The 24,490-nt window shown below is 35.3% G+C and overlaps 1 protein-coding gene across 3 annotated transcripts in view; it reads left to right on the top strand.

Moving 5' to 3' along the window:
• Nucleotides 1-24,490, top strand: part of EYS (eyes shut homolog) — a 377,690-nt gene that overhangs the window by 275,210 nt on the left and 77,990 nt on the right. For all 3 annotated transcript variants that reach the window (XM_032299847.1, XM_032299848.1, XM_032299849.1), the window contains one exon: nt 21,184-21,298. In XM_032299847.1, the coding sequence (XP_032155738.1) occupies nt 21,184-21,298 (115 nt within the window). The remainder of the gene's footprint in view (nt 1-21,183; nt 21,299-24,490) is intronic.

Here is a 24,490-nt window from a genome sequence, read left to right as displayed (position 1 = left end):
ACAAACCACTGAGTTATATTGCTCACATATTTTAAATGGTTAATCTTTTGCCATACCAGTAGTTTTATTGCTCACTCAATTATTAATTATCTACTAGAAGAAAATCAAGTATTTGTAAGATTGCTGACTGCTTCATAGAAATGATCGTGATTTACCATAAAAATCTTTTCCACTGTAACGTACTCAAAAACAATGTGTTTTATCCATTCTGTATTTCTAAATTATTTTACTATGCTACTTATAGAATATTTTCTAACTTATTTAATTTACTATATAATTGGTTTATAATAATGTTTTGGATCTTACTGATTGAAGTGGAAGGTTTCGACTTGGGCCATGACATGAAATGACTAATTTATTTATTAATTTAATAAATATTTATTGAGTACTTACTTTTTCAGAAACTTTCCTACTCTAAGTAAAACTCTTCTGCAGCCATAAAAAGGGCAGAAAAAAAACATTAAAACGACAAAAAGTTGTTTTCATAATAAACTAGCATTCTATTCCACAAACACTGCTTTAAATGATCACTCTGACTCAATTTTATTGAATAGAGTGTTGGTGTATGCTCCCAAGGGAAGGGAGACCAGCTAGAAAGCTGCTATGATTATGTAGCCTAGAGCTGGTGGTGACTGACACTGCCTTACTTAAGATCATCAAGACAACTTGTGATTAGGGTAATTAAGGATCAGATCCAGAATACAGTTCTAAGAATAATTCAATCTTTTGCTGAAGGATTAGATAGGAAGTAACAGAAATAAGTCAAGGGTAACTCTAAGGTTGTTTGCTCAATTGAAAGGTTGGAAAATAAACCTAAACAGGTTTCTAATATCATTTCCAAAATGGAAGAATCTGTAGAAAGAAATGCATGGTTGGCAGGAGTGGAAAACAAGATGTCAGTTTTGAACATGTTGGACAAGACATCCAATAGAGCCAAGCAGAGATATTGAGGTAGGTATTCAAGTACGTTTCCATTTTAGAGGAACTATCAGGTCTAAATATATAAATCTGGAAGCCAGTACCATAGACATGATGTTTAAAACCAGGAAGCTTGCTGTGAAGAAAACTTTTAGTTTAATTACATTCCATTTTTCTCTATTTTTGTTTTTGTTGCATTTCCTTTTGAGAATTTAGCCATTAATTCTTTGCCTAGGCCAACATGTAGAAGTGTTTCTCCTAGGATTTTTATAATGACAGGTCTTACATTTAAGTTTTTAATCTAACTTGAGTTAATTTTTGAATGTGATAAGAGATAGGGGTATAGTTTTATTCTTCTGCATATAATTCTTTATTTTTCCCAGCACCATTTATTGAGTAGGATGTTCTTTTCACTGCATATTTTTGTTGACTTTGTCAAACATCAATTTGTTGTAGGTATGTGGCTTTATTTCTGGATTCTCTATTCTGTTCCATTGATCTATGTGACTATTTTTATACCCACACTGTGCTGTTTTGGTTATTGTAAACTTGTAGTATAATTTTAAGTCAACAGAGTAAACAGCCAACCTACACAATAGGAGAAAACATTTGCAAGCAATACATCCATCAAAAGGCTAGTATCCAGAATCTACAAGAAACTCAACACCTCAGCAAGAAAAAAATGAAATAACCACATTAAAAAGCCAGTAAAAGGCATGAACACCTATTTTAATTTAATTTAATTTAATTTGATTTTACTTTACTTTAAGTTCTGGGGTACATGTGCGGATCTTGCAGGATTTTTACATAGGTACACACATGCCATGGTGGTTTGCTGCCTCCATTCCGCCATCAGCCATGAAGGCATTTCTCCCAATGTTATCCCTCCCCAACCTTCCCACCCCCTGCTATACCTCCCCTAGCCCTGACAAGTTTGTGCCACATAAAAGTTTCTCTGGATTGCTTCTACAAATGATGTTCTTGCTTTTTAGCCTAGACCTCAGCAACAATATTGCAACGCTGCATTCAGACAGAGTTTTTAAAGTCTAACATCTATAGTGTTGTACTATATTTAAAAATTTTGAATAGTTCCCTGAGTCAGTAGCAGAAGTTCTTTTCCACAAGGCTAATACCCTTTATGATCATATGCAGATTTGCCTCTCGTAGCCAAAATATTAGCACTTCACTTTTCGATCCCAAATAATTTTTTCCATATATACAGATTTTGCAACTTTGAATAACTCAAATTTGAAATACTATTCTTTTTTACTTATTTGTTTATTTTTTATTATACTTCAAGTTCTGGGGTACATGTGCAGAACTTACAGGACTGCTGCATAGGTACACATAGGCCATGGCGTTTTGCTGCCTCCATCCCCCCATCACCTACATCAGGCATTTCTCTCAGTGTTATCCCTCCCCAAACTCCCTAACCCCCACTATTCCTCCCCTAGCCCCCCACACCAAATAGACCCCAGTGTGTGATATTCCCCTTCCTGTGTTCATGTGTTCTCATTGTTCAACACCCATGTATGAGTGAGAACATGTGGTGTTTGGTTTTCTGTTCTTGTGTCAGTTTGCTGAGAATGATCATTTTCAGATTCATCCATGTCCCTGCAAAGAACATGAACTCATCCTTTTTTTATGGCTGCATAGTATTCCATGGTGTATATGTGCCACATTTTCTTTATCCCGTCTATCACTGACGGGCATTTGGATTGGTTCCAAGTCTTTGCTATTGTAAACAGTGCCACAATGAACATATGTGTGCATGTGTCTTTATAATAGAATTATTTATAATTTGTTGGGCACATACCCAGTAGTGGGATTGCTGGGTCAAATGGAATTTCTATTTCTAGATCCTTGAGGCATTGCCACACTGTCTTCCACAATGGCTAGGCAATACTATTCAGAACATAGACATAGGCAAGGACTTCATGACTAAAACACCAAAAGTAATGGCAACAGAAGCCAAAATAGACAAATGAGATCTAATTAAACTTAGGAGTTTCTGCACAGCAAAAGAAACAATCGTTAGAGTTAACCAGCAACCCACAGAATGCGTAAACATTTTTGTAAGCTACCCATCTGACAAAGGGCTCATATCCAGAATTTACAAAGAACTTAAACAAATATACAAGAAAAAAAACAACCCCATCAAAAAGTGGGCAAAAGATATGAACAGACACTTTACAAAAGAAGACATACATGAGACCAACAAGCATATGAAAAAATGCTCATCATCACTGGTCATTAGAGAAATGCAAATCAAAACCACATTGAGATACCATCTTACGCCAGTTGGAATAGGGATCATTAAAAATCTGGAGACAACAGATGCTGGGGAGGATGTGGAGAAATAGGAATGCTTTTACAAGGTTAGTGACAGCGTAAATTAGAACAAAAGTTTTTTAATAGAAGATATACAAGCAGTCAACAAACATAGGAAAAAATGCTCAACATTTTTAATCATCAGAGAAATACAAATTAAAGCCACAGCAGGATGCCATTTTATACTAATCAGAATGGTCATTACTAAAATGTCAAAAAACAACAGATGTTGGCAAGGATGCAGAGAGAAGGGAATGCTTACACACTGTTGGTATAAAAACAAAGTAGTACAACTCTATGAAAAACAGTATGAAGATTTCTCAAAGAAATATAAATACAACTAACATTTGATCTAGCAAGCACACTACTGGGTATCTACCCAAAAGAAAAGATAACATTATATCAAAACAACACCTGCATTCATATGTTTATCACAGTACCAGTCACAAAAGCAAAATCATGGGATCAGCCTAAGTGTCTATTAGTGGGTAACTAGATTAAAAATACACACACACACACACACACACACACACACACACACACACACACCAATGAAATAAAACTTAGGCACCCAAAAGAATAAAATCTTGTCTTTGCAGTAACATGGATGGAACTGGAGGTTATTATCATGAGTGAAATGACTCAGAAACAGAAAATAAAAAACCCCATCTTGTCACTTATAAGTGAGAATTAGAAAATGGGTACACACTGACATACAGGGTAGAATAATAAATATTGGAGACTCTAAAATGTGGGATGGTGGGAGAGGGTGTAAGGATGAAATATGACCTATTGGGTAAAATATTTACTATTCTGGTTATGGGTACACTAAAAGTCCATACTTCACTACTATGCAATATATCCATACTAAAATAACAAACAATAAACTGCATTTGTAGTCTCTAAATGTTAAATAAATAAACAGAGGTTAGCTTAGAAAAAAATAAAAAATAAAACCAGGAAACTCAATGAAATTAGCTCACATTGAGCCTAGATAGGAAAATGAGAAGGTTTTAGATGGAGAGTCTGGACACTCATATTTAAGGGAGTTAAGGGATTTGAATATGAGACTAAAGGGGACTCGGTGAGTTAAGATGAGAAAAATACAGACAATTATCAGAGAATCTACAAAAGAAAAATATTAAGACAATTCTAAGACTGTCTCAAAATATGTAACTAGATCTAATTAGAGAAAAATGAGAATTGATCTTCATAACTGGCAACTGGAGATAATAGTTTTCTCAAAAAGAATAGTTTGACAAAATAGTGGAAAATTTGATTAGAACTGGTCCGTGAGTGAATGAGATAAAATATATGGGCTTTTGCTTAAACGGGAGCAACAACACAGGGTAATGAACTGGTAACTAAGGAAAGTTCAAAATAATTTATTTTTAGATGGTAGCAGAAAAGGGTTGGGATATAGGGCACAAGCAGAGGAGTTTGCCTGGACAAAAGGATGGCAGATGTTGCATGAATTGTAATAGGAAGAAAAATAGAATAGGTTGCTTTGAATGTGTGGTTGTTGAATCATTTGGAAAGTGTCTTCTGATAGCTGTTATTGCTCAAGTGAAATAGGCATCAATGTCCAATGAAATAGCAACCCAAATGAGTATGAGGAAAATAGAGTATTACTAATATGCTACAACATCTCCTTAAAGTTAGTGAACATGAATATAAAGTAAGAACAATCTACAATATGTGTCAATCTCAAGCCAAGTGTAGTTTACTCCTACGCCCATAAGAAATAGCTATGGTGTTGAATTAAAGTAGGGTTGAGCCTTGACCAGGCTATGATAATGGAGGGAAAAGAGAAAGTGATTTAAGAGTGTATGCAGTAAGTGATTATAGAGGTAAAACATGTAATCTAATTCACAGAAGGAGGCAAATGAGAATATGATGGGGATGACAGACATTGAAGTGTTGGTAGTGTCAATGGATTATGGTACTGAATAATTTTAGGGGTAGAAAAGGACTACGAGGAGTAAACTGGAAAAAGAAATGAGGCTGTGTGTAGAACATAAAATACTTTAAGATTATGTAAGTTAACATTGCGAAGAGAATGTAGTTATATACGATGGTAGCATATAGCATACCAGAGTAGGAGTAGGTTGTAGAGTTGGGGGAAGATTTAGATCTTTGAGTTGAGATAGTATCTTCCTAGGAGATGCTAACTACAAACAGATAAATTTTGCAGATATTAAAATAACTAAGACACTTAAGTGATCTCCATGCCTTGGCTATTGTAGTAAAGAGGATGTGATGTTTTAGCATGTATATGTATGTAATATTACACAGTCACTAAAAGAAAGAAGTTCTGTCATTTACAACAGCATGGATGAATGCTGAGGGCATTAAGCTAAGTGAAATAAGTCAGACCGAGAAAGACAAACACTGTATCCTCTAGCTAATATGTAAACTTTTTAAAGTCAAAGTCATAGACACGGAGTAGAATACTGGTTTTCAGGCAATTGTGGCAGAGAGAAATGTGGGAGGAAGGTGTTCAAAAGGTTATAATATTGTATATTTCTGTACAGCTACAGGAGAGAGCCTGAAATGTTTCCAACACGTAGAAATGGTAAATACTTGAAGTGGTAGATGCCCTAAAGCTGACTTGATCATTACACATTCTAAGCATGTAACAAATATCACATGTATTTCATAAATACATACAAGCGGTATGTATCAATTAAAAATTCAAAGACATAAAAAGATGAATAAACTCTAGTTATTTAATGTTCAAGGTAATGACTATAGCTAAAAATGTTGCATTGTATACTTGAAATTTGCTGAGAGAATAGATCTTACCTGCTATCCCCCCACACATACAAATGATAACTCTGCAAGGTGGCAGATACGTTAACTAAGTTAATTATGATAATTATTGAACAATACGTAATATAACAACTCATTATCACATTTTATACTTTAAATTTATACAACTTTGTCAATTATGCTTCAATAAAAATAACAAAGTAAGTTTGGGATCACATTAGGGAAAGATATAACAAGTCAGATGTTAAATGTTACAGAATTACAGGGAATGCTCGGGAAGGTTAGCTGTGACTGCAGTGAGGAGGAGGTATGGATATGGTTTGATGACATCATCCTCAAATAAGTAAGGCTTTTAAGGGGAGGATAAGACATGATTTGGAAGCCACAATGAAGAAAAGATGAAGACAACTATACAACATGCAGACATCGAGCTGTGAGAAAAGAGGAAGAAAGGATAGCCACCACTTGAGAGTTCGCCTTCAAAGGAACACGATTTCTAAGAATATGAAAGACATGTACAGAGCTGCTTGGTAGAAAGATCCACACAGTGAGGGATGATTTGGAAAGCCCTGGCTTCCTGGGGTATCTGAAGTAATGATAATAAGGGATTAATTTTAATGGCCTTCAAGGTAGCTCATAGTGGGGTGACGGTGAGTGTTGGCATGAAGTTAGTAGTGCTGGGTTTTGTCAGGAGCTCACAGAACTCAATCGACATTTGGAAATTCCTCCAAAGGCAGTGATAAAGCTACAGGACTCTGTGTGCTCCACTTCACTTATGCAGGTGGCAGTGTCCACAGCAGTGCAGGACACAGCTCCAGTGAAGCTTTCTAGGGTTCCTGATCACCTCTTGGATGAAGGTTCATAGGTAGTGAAGGGAAAGTCATTGTGACCTGATATGTAGGGTTCTGAGCTCTCCACCGTGCCTTCCACTTTTTTAAAGTAGAAAGTATTTATTCACTAAAATCACTTACTGGCTTTGAAGACTATCATGAACTACATTATTAATGTTGCCATTTTACACACATACACATATCTAATATTTACTGAATGCAATGACTCCAATATTCTCAACATATCAGGATGATCAAATTCTCACTATTTAGATTAAAATGAGGAAATGAACCAAAAAATAAAGTTTTGTTAAACCAGCTGGTGTCTTTCTCACATAAAAATTTTTCAAGTGTGAAAATCAACTATTTAACCAAACTAATTGGGAGAAAACTTTGTTAACAAAGTTAACTAGATATTAGAAAATTATTAAATACTATATCTTTAAAAATCAGAAATGTTGTGATATAGAGAATCTTGCTTTGTAAGCCTTTTATTTTCTCCACCCAAATTCTGAGATATTTCAAGGGATAATGATATTCTCTTTTATATTCTCAGCTTATTGTGGATTTTTTTTTGCTGTTTTCTATTCACTGAATTTAGATTATAATATCTTACACTACTGAAATTTCAATTTGATGTATTAACATAACTTCTCCCACCCCCACCCCCAAGTCAGCTTCAGCATTTATTTTATTAGGCTTATGATAAGTCTTACCATGTCAGCTATGGGTAGAATTAAAGTTTTCAGTTTATGTCACAAATATACCTAATTAAGTATGCACTGTGACTTTGAAATAGAACTCTGCATTTGCAGAAATGCAAGTCAACATATTTCAACATATAATAAAATTATATTTTCATATTAATTTTGAAAAATGATTTTTAAAATAGCAATCACATATTTGCATGAGGAATTTATTAATGGAATGCTTCCACTTAGTCACTCAATAATTTTGAACAGGAAATCTTAATCTTTTGGAGTTAATTATCTCAAAAGCTAGGCTGCTACATTTTTCTTTGCTTGAAATCAATAGCCACATTTATAAGGCTAACTTTTAAATCAATCATTCTGACATTTAATATAGGAAAAAGTTTGTTAAATTTTAAATATAGGAACTTTTAAACTACAGATTCTGTTCATAAACTATGTAACTATTTAAAATATCTGGAAAAATTGTTGACATATTCTCTTCAAGAGTAGCTTTTGCTACTATTAATATGACTTTACATTGTGGGGTACTGTTTTAGGTGACAGGAGGTATCGTATAATCTGGCCTCCTAAGTGCCTCATTTAAGAACATATGTTCTCATCAGTATAAACTTATTTCTTTCCTTGGATGTATTAATTTCCATATAAATAATAAGTTAGTACAGACATATGCACATCAAATTTGAATTAACATCATGAAATCTTTAAGTCTTTCTGTCATTCCTGACTGAAAGAAACTTAGCCCCATAATGCTCTGCACAACCTCCACTATTCCTTAATATCCAATATTCATCCACTGTGCCCTCTGTATCATTTTGTTCACAGAATATTTTCCAAGTATCCACAGTGTACTTTCTTTTTCTCTAATTTTTTATTTTGATTTTATATTTTTTAGAGACAGGGTCTCACGTGTTCACCCAGGCTGGCATGTGGTGTTACGAACCCAGCTCAAGTCAGTTTCAACCTCATGGGCCCAAGCAATCCTCCCACCTCAGCCTCCTGAGTAACTGAGTCCCTGAGGCTACCCGCCAGGCTAGTTTTTTGAATAAAGGGATGTAGACATGGGATCTTACTACGTTGCTCAGGCTGGTCTGCAACTCCTGGAGTCAAGCAATCTTCCTGCCTCAGCCTCACAAAATGCTGGAATTACAGATGTAAGCCACCATGCCCAGCCCACAATATTTTTTCTACTATACCTTCCTTTCTTTTTCTCACTGAAATCTGAGGACAGTTTTTCCTGTAGCTTTCCTAGTTAGTCACTATTTATCCTTCTGTGCTATGTACGGTACACATACATACTATTGGGTACCATAGGCAGTGAAGTGTATAGACAGGGTTGTCCTTGTTCCCACATTCAGGCCATTTGTTTCTTGCTACTGAAATCCCTAACCAGCAGCTGTATCTTCTCTCTCTGACTCTCTCCCCCTCCCCCTCCCCCAGTGGCTTTTCTAGTACCTTTTCTCTTAGTTCCTGTTCATCCTTTACTACATGTTTTAGCATGTAGCTTGCTGACCTTTTCTTTATCATCACTGTGATCATATTTTTTGATAACTGTGGTATCCTTCTTGGAAATCCACTCACTTTTGTTGTTTAAATCTTTTGATAATTATTTTATGAGTTTATCCCTCTCCTTCATCTCGATTCATCTCCCATGGTCTTATTCTGTAAGTTATTATACCTGTAGTTGTACACTCTGCAATACCTTTAATTTAAATTCCTCCACTCTCTGATCCCCACTTCCTGTATTTCAAGTTCAAACACTCATGTGCTCTAATGACAAAATTTCATAAAATTTTTACAAAGCAACAGGCACCTCCAGTTATATGACTGTATGACATTCCTTTGTCCATTACCCATGGCAGGTCCCCATTTTCTTTAAAATATATATATATATATATATATATATATATATATATATACTTACACATCCAGTTTCAAATTCCTTAACTTTCTATGTTCCATTGACCTGAAAACACCAAATCTGTTTAATTCTCATCCTGCCATGAAACTCCTATCCATTACATATATTTCTAATATAGCAGCTCAAACTTAATTTATTCCGAATTCATAATTGATTTTTGAGCCCTGGACAAACCTGCTTTTTTGCCAGTATTCTTTTATATTACTCTTTGATTTCTTCTTTTCTCTCTTTCAACACGTCTTGTCCATCAACAAATCCTTTAAACTCTCCAATAACTGCATATCATGAGTATGAACACTTTTATCATTATGAAGGTTAACACCGTTATTCAAGCCAAATTCTCATCTGGAACATTTCAAGAGCCTCTCTCTTGACCTCATTCTTTTGAATCTTGATTCAGGTACATGTCAAATAATGAATGACTATCTCATCAAAACAAAAACAAAAAAAAGTTAATGTTTTGGTGGAGATTTGAATGATATGAAAGAATGTGCAGCTGTCTAGGGGAAGAGTCTTCATAGCAGAGGGAGTGCTCATTGCAAAATCCCTGGCCTATTCAGGCCATACTGGTCTGAAGAAAGCAAGGGAAGTAGCTGAAATGAAGACGGAAGAGACACCAGAATCTGGGGATTTTAGACCATGAATGCCTTTTTAAACTCTTTCATTTTTACTTTAAGTACAATGGGAAGTATTGCAGTGTTGCTGACAAATAAGTTACATTGTTTGGCTTACATTTTTAAATTTTAATGTGACTTGTTTTGAAAGGAAACTGAACAGAGACATGGGCAGATGCAAAGAGACTGTTAGTAAGCTATTATAGTAATTATAGTATAGTAATTTGGGTAGGACAGTGACACAGATTAGAATTAGAGAGAGGGCTAGGGAAGAAGTGGTTTGATTGTGGGTATATATTTAAGATGGAGTCAATACAATGTTTCTTTAGACTGGAGTGAATGACAGAGAAAAAGAACAAATGTAGTGACCATAGTTTTCAAAGTGAGCAACAAGAAAACAGATTGCCATTATTTTAGATGGTGTAAGTTACAGACAAGGCAAATGTAAAATAGTTTCCTTGCTTTTTCGTGTGTGTGTGTGTGTGTGTGTGTGTGTGTGTGTGTGTATGAACATATGTGTCCATGTACCTTTATAATAGAATGATTTATAATCCTTTGGATATATATCCAGTAATGGGATTGCTGGGTCCTATTGAATTTCTATTTCTAGATCCTTGAGGAATCGCCACACTGTCTTCCACAATGGTTGAACTAATTTACACACCCACCATTATTGTAAAAGTGTTCCTATTTCTCCACATCCTCTCCAGCATCTGTTGTGCTCAGATTTTTTAATGATGGCCATTCTAACTGGCATGAGATGGTATCTCAATGTGGTTTTGATTTTCATTTCTCTAATGACCAATGATGATGAACATTTTTTCATATATTTGTTGGCTTCATAAATGTCTACTTTTGAAAAGTGTCTGTTCATGTCCTTTGCCCACTTTTGAATGGGTTTGTTTGTTTTATTATTGTAAAGCTGTTTCAGTTCTTTGTAGATTCTGGATATTAGCCCTTTGTCAGATGGGTAGATTGCAAAACTTTTTTCCCATTCTGTTGGTTGCCAGTTCACTCTAATGATTGTTTCTTTTGTTGTGCAGAAGCTCTGAAGTTTAATTAGATCCCATTTATCTATTTTAGCTTTTGTTGACAATGCTTTTGGTGTTGTAGTCATAACGTCCTTGCCTATGCCTATCTCCTGAATGGTTTTGCCTAGGTTTTCTTCTAGGGTTTTTATGGTGTTAGGTCTTATGTTTAAGTCTTAAATCCATCTGGAGTGAATTTTAGTGAAATGAGTCAGGAAGGGGTTCAGTTTCTGCTTTCTGCACATGGTTAGGCAGTTTTCCCAACACCATTTATTAAACATGGAATCCTTTCCCATTCCTTGTTTTGGTCAGACTTGTCAAAGATCAGATGTTTGTAGATGTGACATTGCCTCCAGGGCCTCTGTTCTGTTCCATTGGTCTATGTCTCTGTTTTGGCACCAGTACCATGATGTTTTGATTACTGTGGCCTTATAGTATAGTTTGAAGTCAAGTAGTGTGATGCCTCCAGCTTTGTTCTTTTTGCTTAAAATTGACTTGGCTATGCGGGTTCTCTTTTGGTTCCATATGAAGTTTAAGGTGGTCTTTTCCAGTTCTATGAAGAGGGTCATAGGTAGCTTGATGGGGATAGCCTTGAATCTGTAAACTACTTTGGGCACTGTGGCCATTTTCACAGTATTGATTCTTCCTAACTATAAGCATGGAATGTTTTTCCATCTGCTTGTGTCCTCTCTTATTTCCTTTAGCAGTGGTTTGTAGTTCTCTTTGAAGAGGTCCTTTGCATCCTTTGTTTTTGTTTTCCTATTTTATGCTCTTTGTATTTTATTCTCTTTGTAGCACTTTTTAATGGCAGTTCATTCTTGATTTGGATCTATTTAAGTCTGTTGTTGGTGTATAGGAATCCTTGTGATTTCTGTCCATTGATTTTGTATCCTGAGACTGCTGAAGTTGCTTATCAGTTTCAGGAGATTTTGGGCTGAGATGATGGGGTCTTCTAAATATACAATCATGTCATCTGCAAATAGAGACAATTTGACTTCCTCCTTTTCTGATTTAATACCCTTTATTTCTTTTTCTTGCCTGATTGCTCTGGCTAGAACTTCCAATACTATATTGAAGAGGAGTGGTGAGAGAGTGGATTCTTGTCAAGTGCTAGATTTCAAAAGGAATGCTTCCAGTTTTTGCTCATTCAGTGGCTATGGGTTTGTCTTAAATAGCTTTTGTTATTTTAAGATACGTTCCTTCGATACCTAGTTTATTGAGAGTTTTTAGCATAAAGTGCTGTTGAATTTTGTTGAAGGCCTTCTCTGCAAATATTTAGATAATCATGAGCTTTTTGTCTTTGGTTCCGTTTGTGTGGTAGATTACCTTTATAGATTCATATATGTTGAAACAGCCTGGCATCCCTGGGACAAAGCCTACTTGATTGTGATTGATAAGCTTCTTGATTTACTGTTGCAATTGGTTTGCCAGTATTTTATTGAAGATTTTTGCATCTGTTTTCATCATGGATATTAGCCTGAAGTTTTCTTTTTTCTGTTGAGTCTCTACCAGGTTTTGGTATCAGGATGATGTTGGTCTCATAAAATGATTTGGGAAGGATTCCCTCTTTTTGTATTGTTTGGAATAGTTTCAAAAGGAGTGGTACCACCTCCTCTTTGTATGTCTGTTAGAATTCAGCTGTGAACCCATCTGGACCTGGGCTTTTTTTGGTTGGTAGGCTATTAATTGCTGCCTCAACTTCAGCCCTTGTTATTGGTCTATTCAGAGTTTCAGCTTCTTCCTGGTTTAGGCTTGGTAGGGTGAAAGTGTCCAGGAATTTAGCCATTTCTTCTGGGTTTACTGGTTTGTGTGCATAGAGTTGTTTGTAGTAATCTCTGATAGTAGTTGTATTTCTGTGGAATCAGTGGTGATATCCCCTTTATCATTTCTTATTGCAACTATTTGATTCTTCTCTCTTTTCTTTTTTATTAATCCCCTCTGGCTAGCGGTCTGCCTATTTTGTTGATCTTTTCCAAACACCGGCTCCTGGATATATTGATTTTTTGAAGGGCTTTTTGTTTCTCTATCTCCTTCTGTTCTGCTCTGATCTTAGTTATTTCTTGTCTTCTGCTTGTATTGAGTGATTTTTTTTTATATATATTCCTACTCTAGCTCTGTCAATTTTGATGATAGGGTGTCAATTTTAGATCTTTCTTTGCTTCTCATGTGGGCACTTTTGCTATAAATTTTCCTCTAGACACTGCTTTAAATGTGTCCCAGAGATTCTGGTATGTTGTGTCCTCATTCTCCTTGATTTCAAAGACCATCTTTATTTCTGCCTTCATTTCATTGTTTATCCAGTCAACATTCAAGAGCCAGTTGTTCAGTTTCCATGAAGTTATGTGGTTCTGAGTTACTTTCTTTTTTTTTTCCCCATTTATTTATTTTATTGCATTTTACGTTTTGGGGTACATGTGAAGAACATGCAAAATTGTTGCATAGGAACACACGTGGCAGTGTGATTTGCTGCCTTCCTCCCCATCACCTACATCTGGCATGTCTCCCCTTGCTATCTCTCCCCAGCTTCCCACCCCCCACCGTCCCTCCCCATTTCCCCCCAACTGACCCCAGTGTGTAGTGCTCCCCTCCCCATGTCCATGTGTTCTCATTGTTCAACACCCGCCTATGAGTGAGAACATGCGGTGTTTGATCTTCTGCTCTTCTGTCAGTTTGCTGAGAATGATGGTTTCCAGGTTCATCCATGTCCCTACAAAGGACCCAAACTCATCGTTTTTGATGGCTGCGTAATATTCCATGGTGTATATGTGCCACATTTTCCCTATCCAGTCTATCGTCGATGGGCATTTGGGTTGGTTCCAGGTCTTTGCTATTGTAAACAGTGCTGCAATGAACATTCGTGTACACGTGTCCTTATAGTAGAACGATTTGTAATCCTTTGGATATATACCCAGTAATGGGATTGCTGGGTCAAATGGAATTTCTATTTCTAGGCAATATTCATGATGAACATAGATGCAAAAATCTTCAATAAAATACTGACAAGCCGATTGCAACAGCACATCAAAAAGCTTATCCACCATGATCAAGTAGGCTTCATCCCGGGGATGCAAGGCTGGTTCAACATACGCAAGTCTATAAACGTAATTCACCACATAAACAGAACCAAAGACAAAAACCACATGATTATCTCAATTGATGCAGAGAAGGCCTTTGACAAAATTCAACAGCCCTTTATGCTAAAAACATTCAATAAGCTAGGTATCAATGGAACGTATCTCAAAATAATAAAAGCTATTTATGACAAACCAACAGCCAATATCATGCTGAATGGGCAAAAACTGAGTTACTTTCTTAATCCTGAGTTATAATTTGATTATAGTGTGGTCTGAGAGACTATTTGTTATGATTTCCATTCTTTTGCATTTGCTGAGGAGTGATTTACTCCCAATTATGTGGTCAATTTTAGAGTAGGTGTGATGTGGTGCTGAGAAGAATGTATATTCTGTGGATTTGGGGTGGAGAGTTCTGTATATGTCTATTAGGTTTGCTTGGTCCAGGTCTGAGTTCAAGTCCTAGATATCCATATTCATTTTCTCTCTTTGACAGTGGAGTGTTAAAGTCTTCCACTATTATTGTGTGGGAGTCTAAGTCTCTCTGTAGGTCATTAAGAACTTGCTTTATATATCTGGGTGCTCCTGTATTGGTGCATATATATTTAAAATCATTTTTTCTTCTTGTTGCCTTGATCCTTTTACCATTATGTAATGTCCTTCTTTGTCTCTTTTCATCTTTGTTGGTTTAAAGTCTGTTTTATCAGAGACTAGGGTTGCAACTCCTGCTTTATTTTTTTGCTCTCCATTTGCCTTGGTAAATCTTCCTCCACCCCTTTACTTAGAGCCTATGTTTGTTCTGGCATGTGAGGTGGGTTTCCTGGATATAGCACATGATGGGTTTTGACTTTTTATCCAATTTGCAAGTCTGTGTCTTTTTATTGGGGCATTTAGCCATTTACATTTAAGGTTAATATTGTTATGTGTGAATTTAATCCTGCCATGTTGATGCTAGCTGGTTGTTTTTCCCATTAGTTGACACAGTTTCTTCATTGTGTCGATGCTTTTTACCATTTGGTACATTTTTGGAGCGTCTGGTACTGGTTGTTCCTTTGTATGTTTAGTACTTCTTTCAGGAGCTCTTGTAAGGCATGCCTGGTGGTGACAAAATCTCTCAGCAATTGCTTGTTCATAAAGGATTTTATTTCTCCTTAGCTAATGAAACTTGGTTTGGCTGGATATGAAATGCTAGATTGAAAGTTCTTTTCTTTAAGGATGTTGAATATTGGCCCCCACTTTCCTCTGGTTTGTAGGGTTTCTGCTGAGAGGTCTGCTGTGAGTGTGATGGGCTTCCCTTTCTGGATAACCCGACCTTTCTCTCTGGCTGCCCTTAGCATTTTTCTCTTCATTTCAACCCTGGTGAATCTGACAATTATGTGCTTTGAGGTTGCTCTCCTTGAGGAATATCCCTGTGGTGTTCTCTGTATTTCCTGGACTTGAATATTGGCCTGCCTTGCTAGGTTGGGGAAGTTTTCCTGGATGATATCCTGAAGAGTATTTTCCAGCTTGGATTCATTCTCTCCATCACATTCAGGTACACCTATCAAATGTAGATTAGGTCTTTTCACATAATCCTGTATTTATTGGGGGCTTTGTTTATTTATTTTCACTCTTTTTTCTCTAATCTTGCCTTCTCCTTTTATTTCATTGAGTTGATCTTTAATCTCTGATATCCTTTCTTCTGCTTGGTCAATTCAGCTATTGCAACTTGTGTATGCTTCTTGAAGTTCTTGATTGTATTTTCAGCTGCATCAAGTTATTTATATTCTTCTCTAAGCTGTTTATTCTCGTTAGCATTTTGTCAACCCTTTTTTCAAGGTTCTTAATTTCTTTGCATTGGGTTAGAACAGGTTCTTTTAGCTCAGAGAAGTTTCTTATTACCTACCTTTTAAAGCCTGTTTCTGTCAATTTATTGGACTCATTCTCCATCCAGCTTTATTCCTTTGCTGATGAGGAGCTGTGATCCCTTGGAGGAGGAAAGACTTTCTGATTTTGGGTGTTGTCATCCTTTTTGTGCTGGTTTCTTCCCATCTTTGTGGATTTATCTACCTGTGGTCTTTGTAGTTGGTGACTTTCAGATGGGATCTCTGAGTGGATGTCCTTTTTGTTGATGATGAAGTTATTTCTTTCTGTTGTTTAGTTTTCCTTCTAACAGTCAGACCCCTCTGCTCTAGGACTGCTGGGGGTCCATTCCAGACTCTGCTTGCCTGGGGATCACTTGTGGCAGCTGCAGAACAGTAAGGATTGCTGCCAGTTTCTTTTTCTGTTATCTTCGTCCCAAAGGGGTACCTGACAGACATCAGCCTGAACTCTCGTTTATGAGGTATCTCTTTGGATATTTGGGTGTCAGGGAGCTGCTTGAGGAGATAGTCTGTTCCTTATAGGAGCTCAAGTGCTGAGCTTTGGGCTCTGTTGTTCAATTCAGAGCTGCTGGGCAGGTATGTTTAAGTCTGCTGCAGTGGAATTCATAACCATCTTTTTTCCCAGGCACCCTGTCCTAAGAAAGTGGAGCTTTATTTATAAGTTCCTGACATGCTGCTGCCTTTTTTCAGAGCTGCCCTGCCCAGTAAGTAGGTAGCCTAGCCACAGTCCGCCAGCAGAGGCTTTGCTGAGCTGCCATGGGTTCTGCCCAGCTGCTGTGTGAAATTCCTTGCAGTTTTGTTTACAGAGGTATGGTTAGAACTGCCTGAGTAATGGCTGTCTGCCTCTGTAATGGTAGACTGCCTCAATAATGGTGGACTGCCTCGGTAATGACAGACTGCCTCAGTAGTGATGGACTGACTTGGTAATGGTGGACACCCTTCCCCCCACAGGGCTGGACCATCCAGGGTCCAGCTGCACTTTCTGCAAAACACTCAATCCAGAGCGTTTCAGATTGCTGGTCTTTGTGGGGATGGGACCTGCTGAGTCAGATCACCTGGCTCCCTGTTTCTGCTCCCTTTCTTTCTGTTGAATGGGTGGCTCTGTCTCCCAGGCATTCCAGGCACCAGTTGAAACAGCCACCCAGATTTATGTGAGTTTTTGTGCAGAGACCCACTGTGCCAGCTGAAACAGCCATGCTGGAAACTTATGGTGCTTTTCAGCCCAGGAATCTCCTGGTCTGTGGGCAGTAATAACTCGTTTGGAAATGTGGTGATCACTCACCCTCTGCATTGTTCTCGCTGGGAACTGCACTCCAGAGCTGTTCCTATTTGGCCATCTTGTATCCACCAGCCGCTTATTCTTTTTTCTCACAAAAAAAAAGAGTATATATGTTTTAAAATCATGTTATTCCTCTACCAGTGACATCCAGTGGATTCCTGTGCATTAATAAAACCTGAAGTATTTAACATGCTTACCCAGTGAGCCATATTTTTCTCCTGCTTATCTCTCTGCCATCATCTCTTACTAAGTCACCAGTTTGGTCTTTGAGATGTTTCCTGAGTACCTCAAGGACTTTCTGCTTCAATCTTCAGTATTTGCCATTTCATTGTCTGACATGTACTTTTCCCAGAAAGCACAGTAGCAATTTATATACTTCCTTCAGCCATTTACTCAAATATTATCTCCTGAAAGATGTCTTTCCTGTTGAGATCCTCACACGGTCTTTAAATACCTCTTCTCAATTTCTCTCTCCTCTTTTATCTGGCTTTAATTGATTAATTATATAGCACCTATCCTTATCTGTCATTAAACTCATGTATTTATAATTTTCTCTCCCCCATAAACTAATGTATAATAAGGCCGAGGAGTTGCTGTTTTAATAGGTTTAATACTTGCTTTGTGTACTCTAGGATAAAGATAGAGAGATTTGTCTTTTCATCTTGAAGTAAATATTAAATCTGAATTATTTACTTCCTGAGATCCAGACAGTGACCTTGTTGCTCAGTTTATGCTTAAAAGATAAACTCATGATATGAAATAGTCCATAAGTCTAGACATTTGTCTATGCTCACACAAGTCACAGTGTGTAAGCGTGAAATTGTATTGTAAATATTCTATTATAAGAGTAAGTTTTAATTTACTTCAAAGGCTTTTTTTCCCAAAGTAGTGGAATAGGTACATGACAGCATTGAAATTGATACAAGTAACTTTGCATCAGAATCCTTGTGTATGCATGACGAAACCAAAGAGAAAAATGTGAAGTACAATGTTTTAAGACAAAAACTACAACTTAAAAATTATAAAAACTACAAATAGAATAGTTCATATCCTGAAAAAAAAACAAAATGTATCAAAAATCTCTTCCAAGTTTTCAAACAAGTGAGAGTATTTCAAGATAGCACAGCAGAGAAAACTATTTGAAGTTACTTTATAACTATCTCCATTCCATTTACTAGGATAGTATAAAGTTTTAAAAAGCTATTTCAGCTCCTGAAAACTTTAAGCAAAAGTATACTTCCAATTTGAAGTTAACTCTTTTAAAAAATTATTTTTTTTAATTTTTGGTTTTTAAAATTTTACTTTATTATTTTAATATAGTAATTATTTTTACTAATAGTTTGTAGTAAAATATTGAACATTGAATTTTTAATTATATTAACATTATGGGCTTTTCTTAACATTTTGAAAAAACATATTATGAAACATTTAAAATGTAGTAAATATTGTTACACTGATTTTTATTTTAATTTATAAAGTATGCAACTTTAAAAATAAATAGCAGATATAAGTACCAGTAGTTCCATATTACATAAAACATTTACCAAAATGCTGGTGATGGAATTTTGTTCTGATATTGCTGTCCCTACCCTGTTAATGCTGTGTTCTCAACGGTGCCTGACACTTCTCATTAAAATCAGTAGTGTGCATTCCATAGGTTACTGGGCAAAATTTGAAATGCTATGTCCAAGAAATAGAGTAAAGCTAATTAACTAGTGAATATTAGCTTTATTGGGAAAAAGAAACCTAATAGTCGAAAGATATTTAAGTTAGTGGTAAGAAATCATTTTAGGAAGAAAAAAAATAAAAGAGGACAAGAGTGTGTTTTCTTGTCTCCTTTTTTCCACTAATGTATTTTATTTACACCATGTTTTTTCCCTTCCATTTTATGTATCTTCACAGATCCTACCTGCTTTCCTATGTATCACCTCCCATTTTATCACTAAAATGACACCTTAAATATTTGCATCACAATCATGAGGCTATCCTTACCCTGAAGTCTCAAAATAATTTTATATAAAAACGTTACTATAAATTGGATATTCCAGAAACATGGCAATCTGAAAGGCATTTCGTTTCTCTCCTGCCGTATTTAAAACAATTAGCCTCTGACTAAAATGGCTGCTGGACATCTAGAGCAGCTCAAATTTGTTAGCTGTAAGTCTCTCTGACTATGTCAACAGAAGACATTGATGTACCTTTATAAATACGTTTCTTAAAAAGGTCCATGTTGTTTGAAAGTGTGCTTTTATATTTTCTTTGCTTTTGTTTTCTCTGTTTTACTTTCTTAAATGTCAAGGCTAATATCGAAACTTTCTTTTTTCTTGAAAGCTAGCTGAGTTGATAGGATGTCATTTTTCTTAACGAGTAAGACTTGGAAGCTCCTCTTAGATTACAAGTCATCACTGGAAATTCAGTCCTTTCCAACTCAAAGGGAAAATTGAAACTCATCAACTTTTAGGATATTCTAAAGCTCTTCTCTTCGTTATGTTCCTACATGCTCATCCTCAATAGGAGGGGATGCTACCTTTCATTAAGTTGCTATTTAGAGTGAAAGATGTAAAATAAATATGTCTTAATATCTGGAGTAGTAGAATAGAATATATTAATAGACTTCATCTATGGAATAGCAGAGTATAATATACTTAAAGTTAGGCCAGACTTAATTTTATTAACAGCTTTAACATTTGTAAGTAATATGACCAAGCAACTAATGTAATTTCTATGAGTATGTTTCCTCATTTATAAAAGTGAGAAATAATAATATATTTCACAACTTGTAAAAATTGAATGAGAATATAAGAAAATTGTTAAAAGTAATTAGCCTAGTGGCTGGCATATGGTAGGTGCTAAAAAAAAAGTGGATGATTATTTGTGATATGAATGAAGAAATAATTTATTTCTACAAGATGAAAATGCAAAGCTGTGTGCCTCAAACTACAGGAAAGGTAAATTACTAAAGCATTTTATTGATGCTATTTCAGTGAAATTGTGCCAAAATGGCCTTTGATCCCTTTTATGAAATTATTTTGTGTTCTTATAGCAGATTTAAAACTATATTGTAAATTCACTTCATTAATAAATCTGCTTGTACTAACTTAAAGTCATGAGTGTTATTTTGGTTTTAAAATACTTGGTGTTTACATTAGAAAAAACATTATTTCATTTGGGGCCACATTTATTTTATAATAGAAAGTTTACTAAATATGATTTAAGGTACAGGACTGTTTCCTACAAATTAATGAGAAGTGAGGGCAAAGGAAGCCAGAACACCCGTGTGTGTTCTTTAGCGACTTATAGATCACAGATAATAAAGTACAGTAGACTGGAATATAGATTGTTTGAAAAAAAAATGTCGAAATGACAAAAAACCAACAAACAGACATCCTATAAATAGCCCAACTATAACTAGACCATTATCATCCACTAGCACTCTATCCTGTCTCAAATTCATGAGGTCATCATTAACTCCCACTAGCACATTATCAGTACATAATGGTTCCACTAAACATTAAAAATCTCATTTGTTATCTTTTTTCTTCACATTTCAGTAGTTTTCCAAAACATATATATTATTGTTAAATATAGGCTTAGGCTAAAGCTGATTTTATTCTTAAATTTCCAAAAGAGATTACTAAGAGCATACAATGAGAATGTAGTTTACTGTCATTCTTTCCAAATACATAAATATGAGCTTTTTGGTTAAGATCACAGGTATGTGGAAAAAAAATGATTAATAATATCATAAAATTTAAATAAAATCTTTTTTCTCTAGGAATAATGTTAATAGACTTTTCTGAAAATATTTAAATTATAATTTTTCTAATTTACACTGATGTATTTACAGTTGTATGCCAGGATTTACTGGAAAAAACTGTGAGAAAGTAATCGACCACTGTAGGCTACTCAGCATCAACTGTCTGAATGAAGAATGGTGTTTCAATATAATTGGAAGATTCAGAGTAAGTAATTTAATACATGGCAACATAATTTAGCATTTCAAAATACAATAGATTCAGTCAGTCTATATTTCAAATGCTCTTATTAATCTTAGCCAGAGAAATATATCCTTATATATATACTTAAATGTGACTTATGTAAAGCGTAGTAACAGGGGTTTCAACTTATAAGAATTATGTTGGAAGGGAATTAATAAATGTTCCAGGAGGTTTTTTTATTATAACGTAAGTATAAAGCTAACTGAGTCCTGGTGATGTATACTTTAAGCTCTTTAACTGAATGAGAAATAAAATCAGTCTAATGGTTGTTAGGGTCCACAAAATATGCTTTCTTTAGTGAGTAGTGTTTGAAATTACTTTGCAAAATGTCTGTACTGTGCATGGTGGGGATACTCTACAATCTAGCAATTTTTCTTATAGGTGTGTATATTACAGAAATTATGAGGTATATACCAAAAGAGACATACACAGGGATTTTCACTCCAAATCTGAAACTAAACCTTGTAAATAAGAGAATGGATAAGTTCATCATGGTGTAGTCATGCAGTGGAATTATAAAGCTAGTTACAATGAATAGACAATAGCTATTTGTATTAATACTTACAAATATAACAATATTAAATTTTAAAATTTTATGTACTGTGCAGCAATATTAAAGTTACAAAATGTGAATATATACCTATTTCTGTAATTACATAAATATATATCAAAAGTATAAACATAAACTTAAGGATTATCCACACCAGCTTTATTTGAAAGGCAACCTACAGGGAGATAGATGGGAGAGTGAAATCAGTGAGAGTACAAAGGGGACTTTCTGTGTTTCTGCAAAGCTTTGTTTTCAAAAAAAAAAAATCTTTTTTGACAAATAAGGCAAGAAAAATAAATAAAACATGAAGGTAGGATAAATAAAAGTAGTGTGGTTTTGATAAGCATACCTCACGGCTATTTGCTGGAAAGCTATGAAAATTAAAAAGTAAAATTAACAAGTTAAATTTGGCAAAATCTCAGCATTTAATATAATTTTGTAGAAACCAATAGTGCTTCTGTAATATAGCAACTAATTAAGTCATGATACTAAAAATTAATACTATGAAAACAAAATAAATTATAATTATAATTTTATCAAAACACTTCAGAAAACACTTAACAAAATGTGGGCAAGATCTCTATGCTGAAAACTTAAAAAGATTACAGAGAGAAACTAAATAAGCCCAATAAATAGTTATAACATATTTATGAAATGAAAGAATTAGTATTTTATGATGTCCTTTCTTACTGATATTAACAAACATTTTGTAGAAATAGGCACACTGATTATAAAATTGATATAAAACATCAAAGGATCTCAAATAGCCAAGTACTCAAAAAATAATAGCAAATCTGAATGATGTTACCCACCTGATTTCAAGAGTTACTTTCAAGCTAGAGTATCAAGGCAATGTGGTACTGGCATGTGATGCTTAATATTGAGTGTCAGCTTTATTGGATTGAAGGATGCCAAGTGTTGATTCTGTGTGTGTCTGTGAGAGTGTTGCCAAAGGAGATTGATTAACATTTGATTCAGTGTGCTGGGGAAGGCACACCTACCCTTAAACTGGGTGGACACCATCTAATCAGCTGCCAGCAAGGCCAGAACATAAAACAGACAGAAAAACGTGAATAGGCTAGACTGACTTAGCCTCCCAGCCTACAACATTCTTCTGTGCTGGAGGCTTCCTGCTCTTAAACATCAGGCTCCAAGTCTTTCAGCTTTGGAACTCAAACTGGCTTCCTTGGTCCTCAGCTTGCAGATGACCTATTGTGGTACCCTGTGATCATGTGAGTTAATATTCCTTAGTAAACTTTCCTTTTTATATACATCCGTCCCTATTAGTTCTGTCCTTTTGGAGAACCCTAACTAATACATAGCATAAGAATGAACTAGATCACACACACACACACACACACACACACACACACACACACACACACACACGGAGAGTTCAGAAAGATCCACAGGGAGATGTTCTGTTGAGTTCCTACAAAAACGCCAAGATAATTTAATGAATGAAGGAACAACTTTTTATCAAAACACACATGGACAAAAATGGGCTTATACCCCTTACCTTAAACTACACAATCATTAGCTTGACATGAAGCATGAACCCAAGAGTAAAAGAGAAATTTATAAAACTTCTAGAGAATAAAATGGAGGAAAAAAAACAAAGGATGATGTCTTTCATGACTATGCCGTAGACTAAATGTGGTTAGATAGGGCACAAAAGTAATTGGTTTATTGAACTTAGTTAGGTTTGAACACTTTTGTGCATCAAAAGATTTTTTAAAAGACAACAATAACTAGTGATTACACACATAAATTTACATTAGAAGTAAATATAATCCTGGTGTGTACTGTTCACCTGAGATAATATGAAATAAAATGTCTTTATTGGAACAAAATGATGTAATAAATTGAGGGAAATACTAACCAAAAACCATGTGATGTCTATATTACTTTTATGTAAAGTAGACCTTCAGACATAAAATCAGAAATCTTAAAATTCTGATTTTTAAAATTTTTTAATTAAGAAATTAATAAATCCTCTTTCATAGTGGGGTGTATTTGTTTCTTCATGCAAAACTATGTTTGAGTTTTATTGTTAATCTTTAAAGGGAAAGAGCAAATAGAATTAGAAATATATATTATATATAGTTTTTAGATAAAAAGGAAATAAAAGATAAATACATCTTTTAAATGTTCAAACTATCTCAGTTTTTTAAATTAAATTTCATTTTATTTTATTTTGCTTTAAGTTTTGGGATATATGTGCAGATCACGCAGGTTTGTTACATAGGTATACGTGTGCCATGGTGGTTTGCTGCACCTATCACCCCATCATCTAAGTTTTAAAGCCCTGTGTGCAATATGTATTTGTCCTAATGTTCTCCCTCCCCTTGCCACCGACCCCCCAACAGGCTGTAGTCTGTGATGTTCCCCTCCCTGTGTCCATGTGTTCTCATTGTTCAATTCTCCCTTATGAATGAGAACATGCAGTGTTTGATTTTCTGTTACTCTGTTGGTATGCTGAAGATGATGGTTTCCAGCTTCATCCATGTCCCGGCAAAGGATATGAACTCATTCTTTTTTGGATGCATAGTATTCCATGGTGTATATGTGCCACATTTTCTTTTTCCAGTCTATAATTGATATGT

Source organism: Sapajus apella, unplaced genomic scaffold (genome assembly GCF_009761245.1).
Source record: "Sapajus apella isolate SASKATOON/1434 unplaced genomic scaffold, GSC_monkey_1.0 scaffold41, whole genome shotgun sequence".
NCBI classification, from domain to species: Eukaryota; Metazoa; Chordata; class Mammalia; order Primates; family Cebidae; genus Sapajus; species Sapajus apella.
The sequence above is the reverse complement of the archived record's forward strand: the minus strand, read 5'-3'. Positions and strand labels throughout refer to the sequence as shown.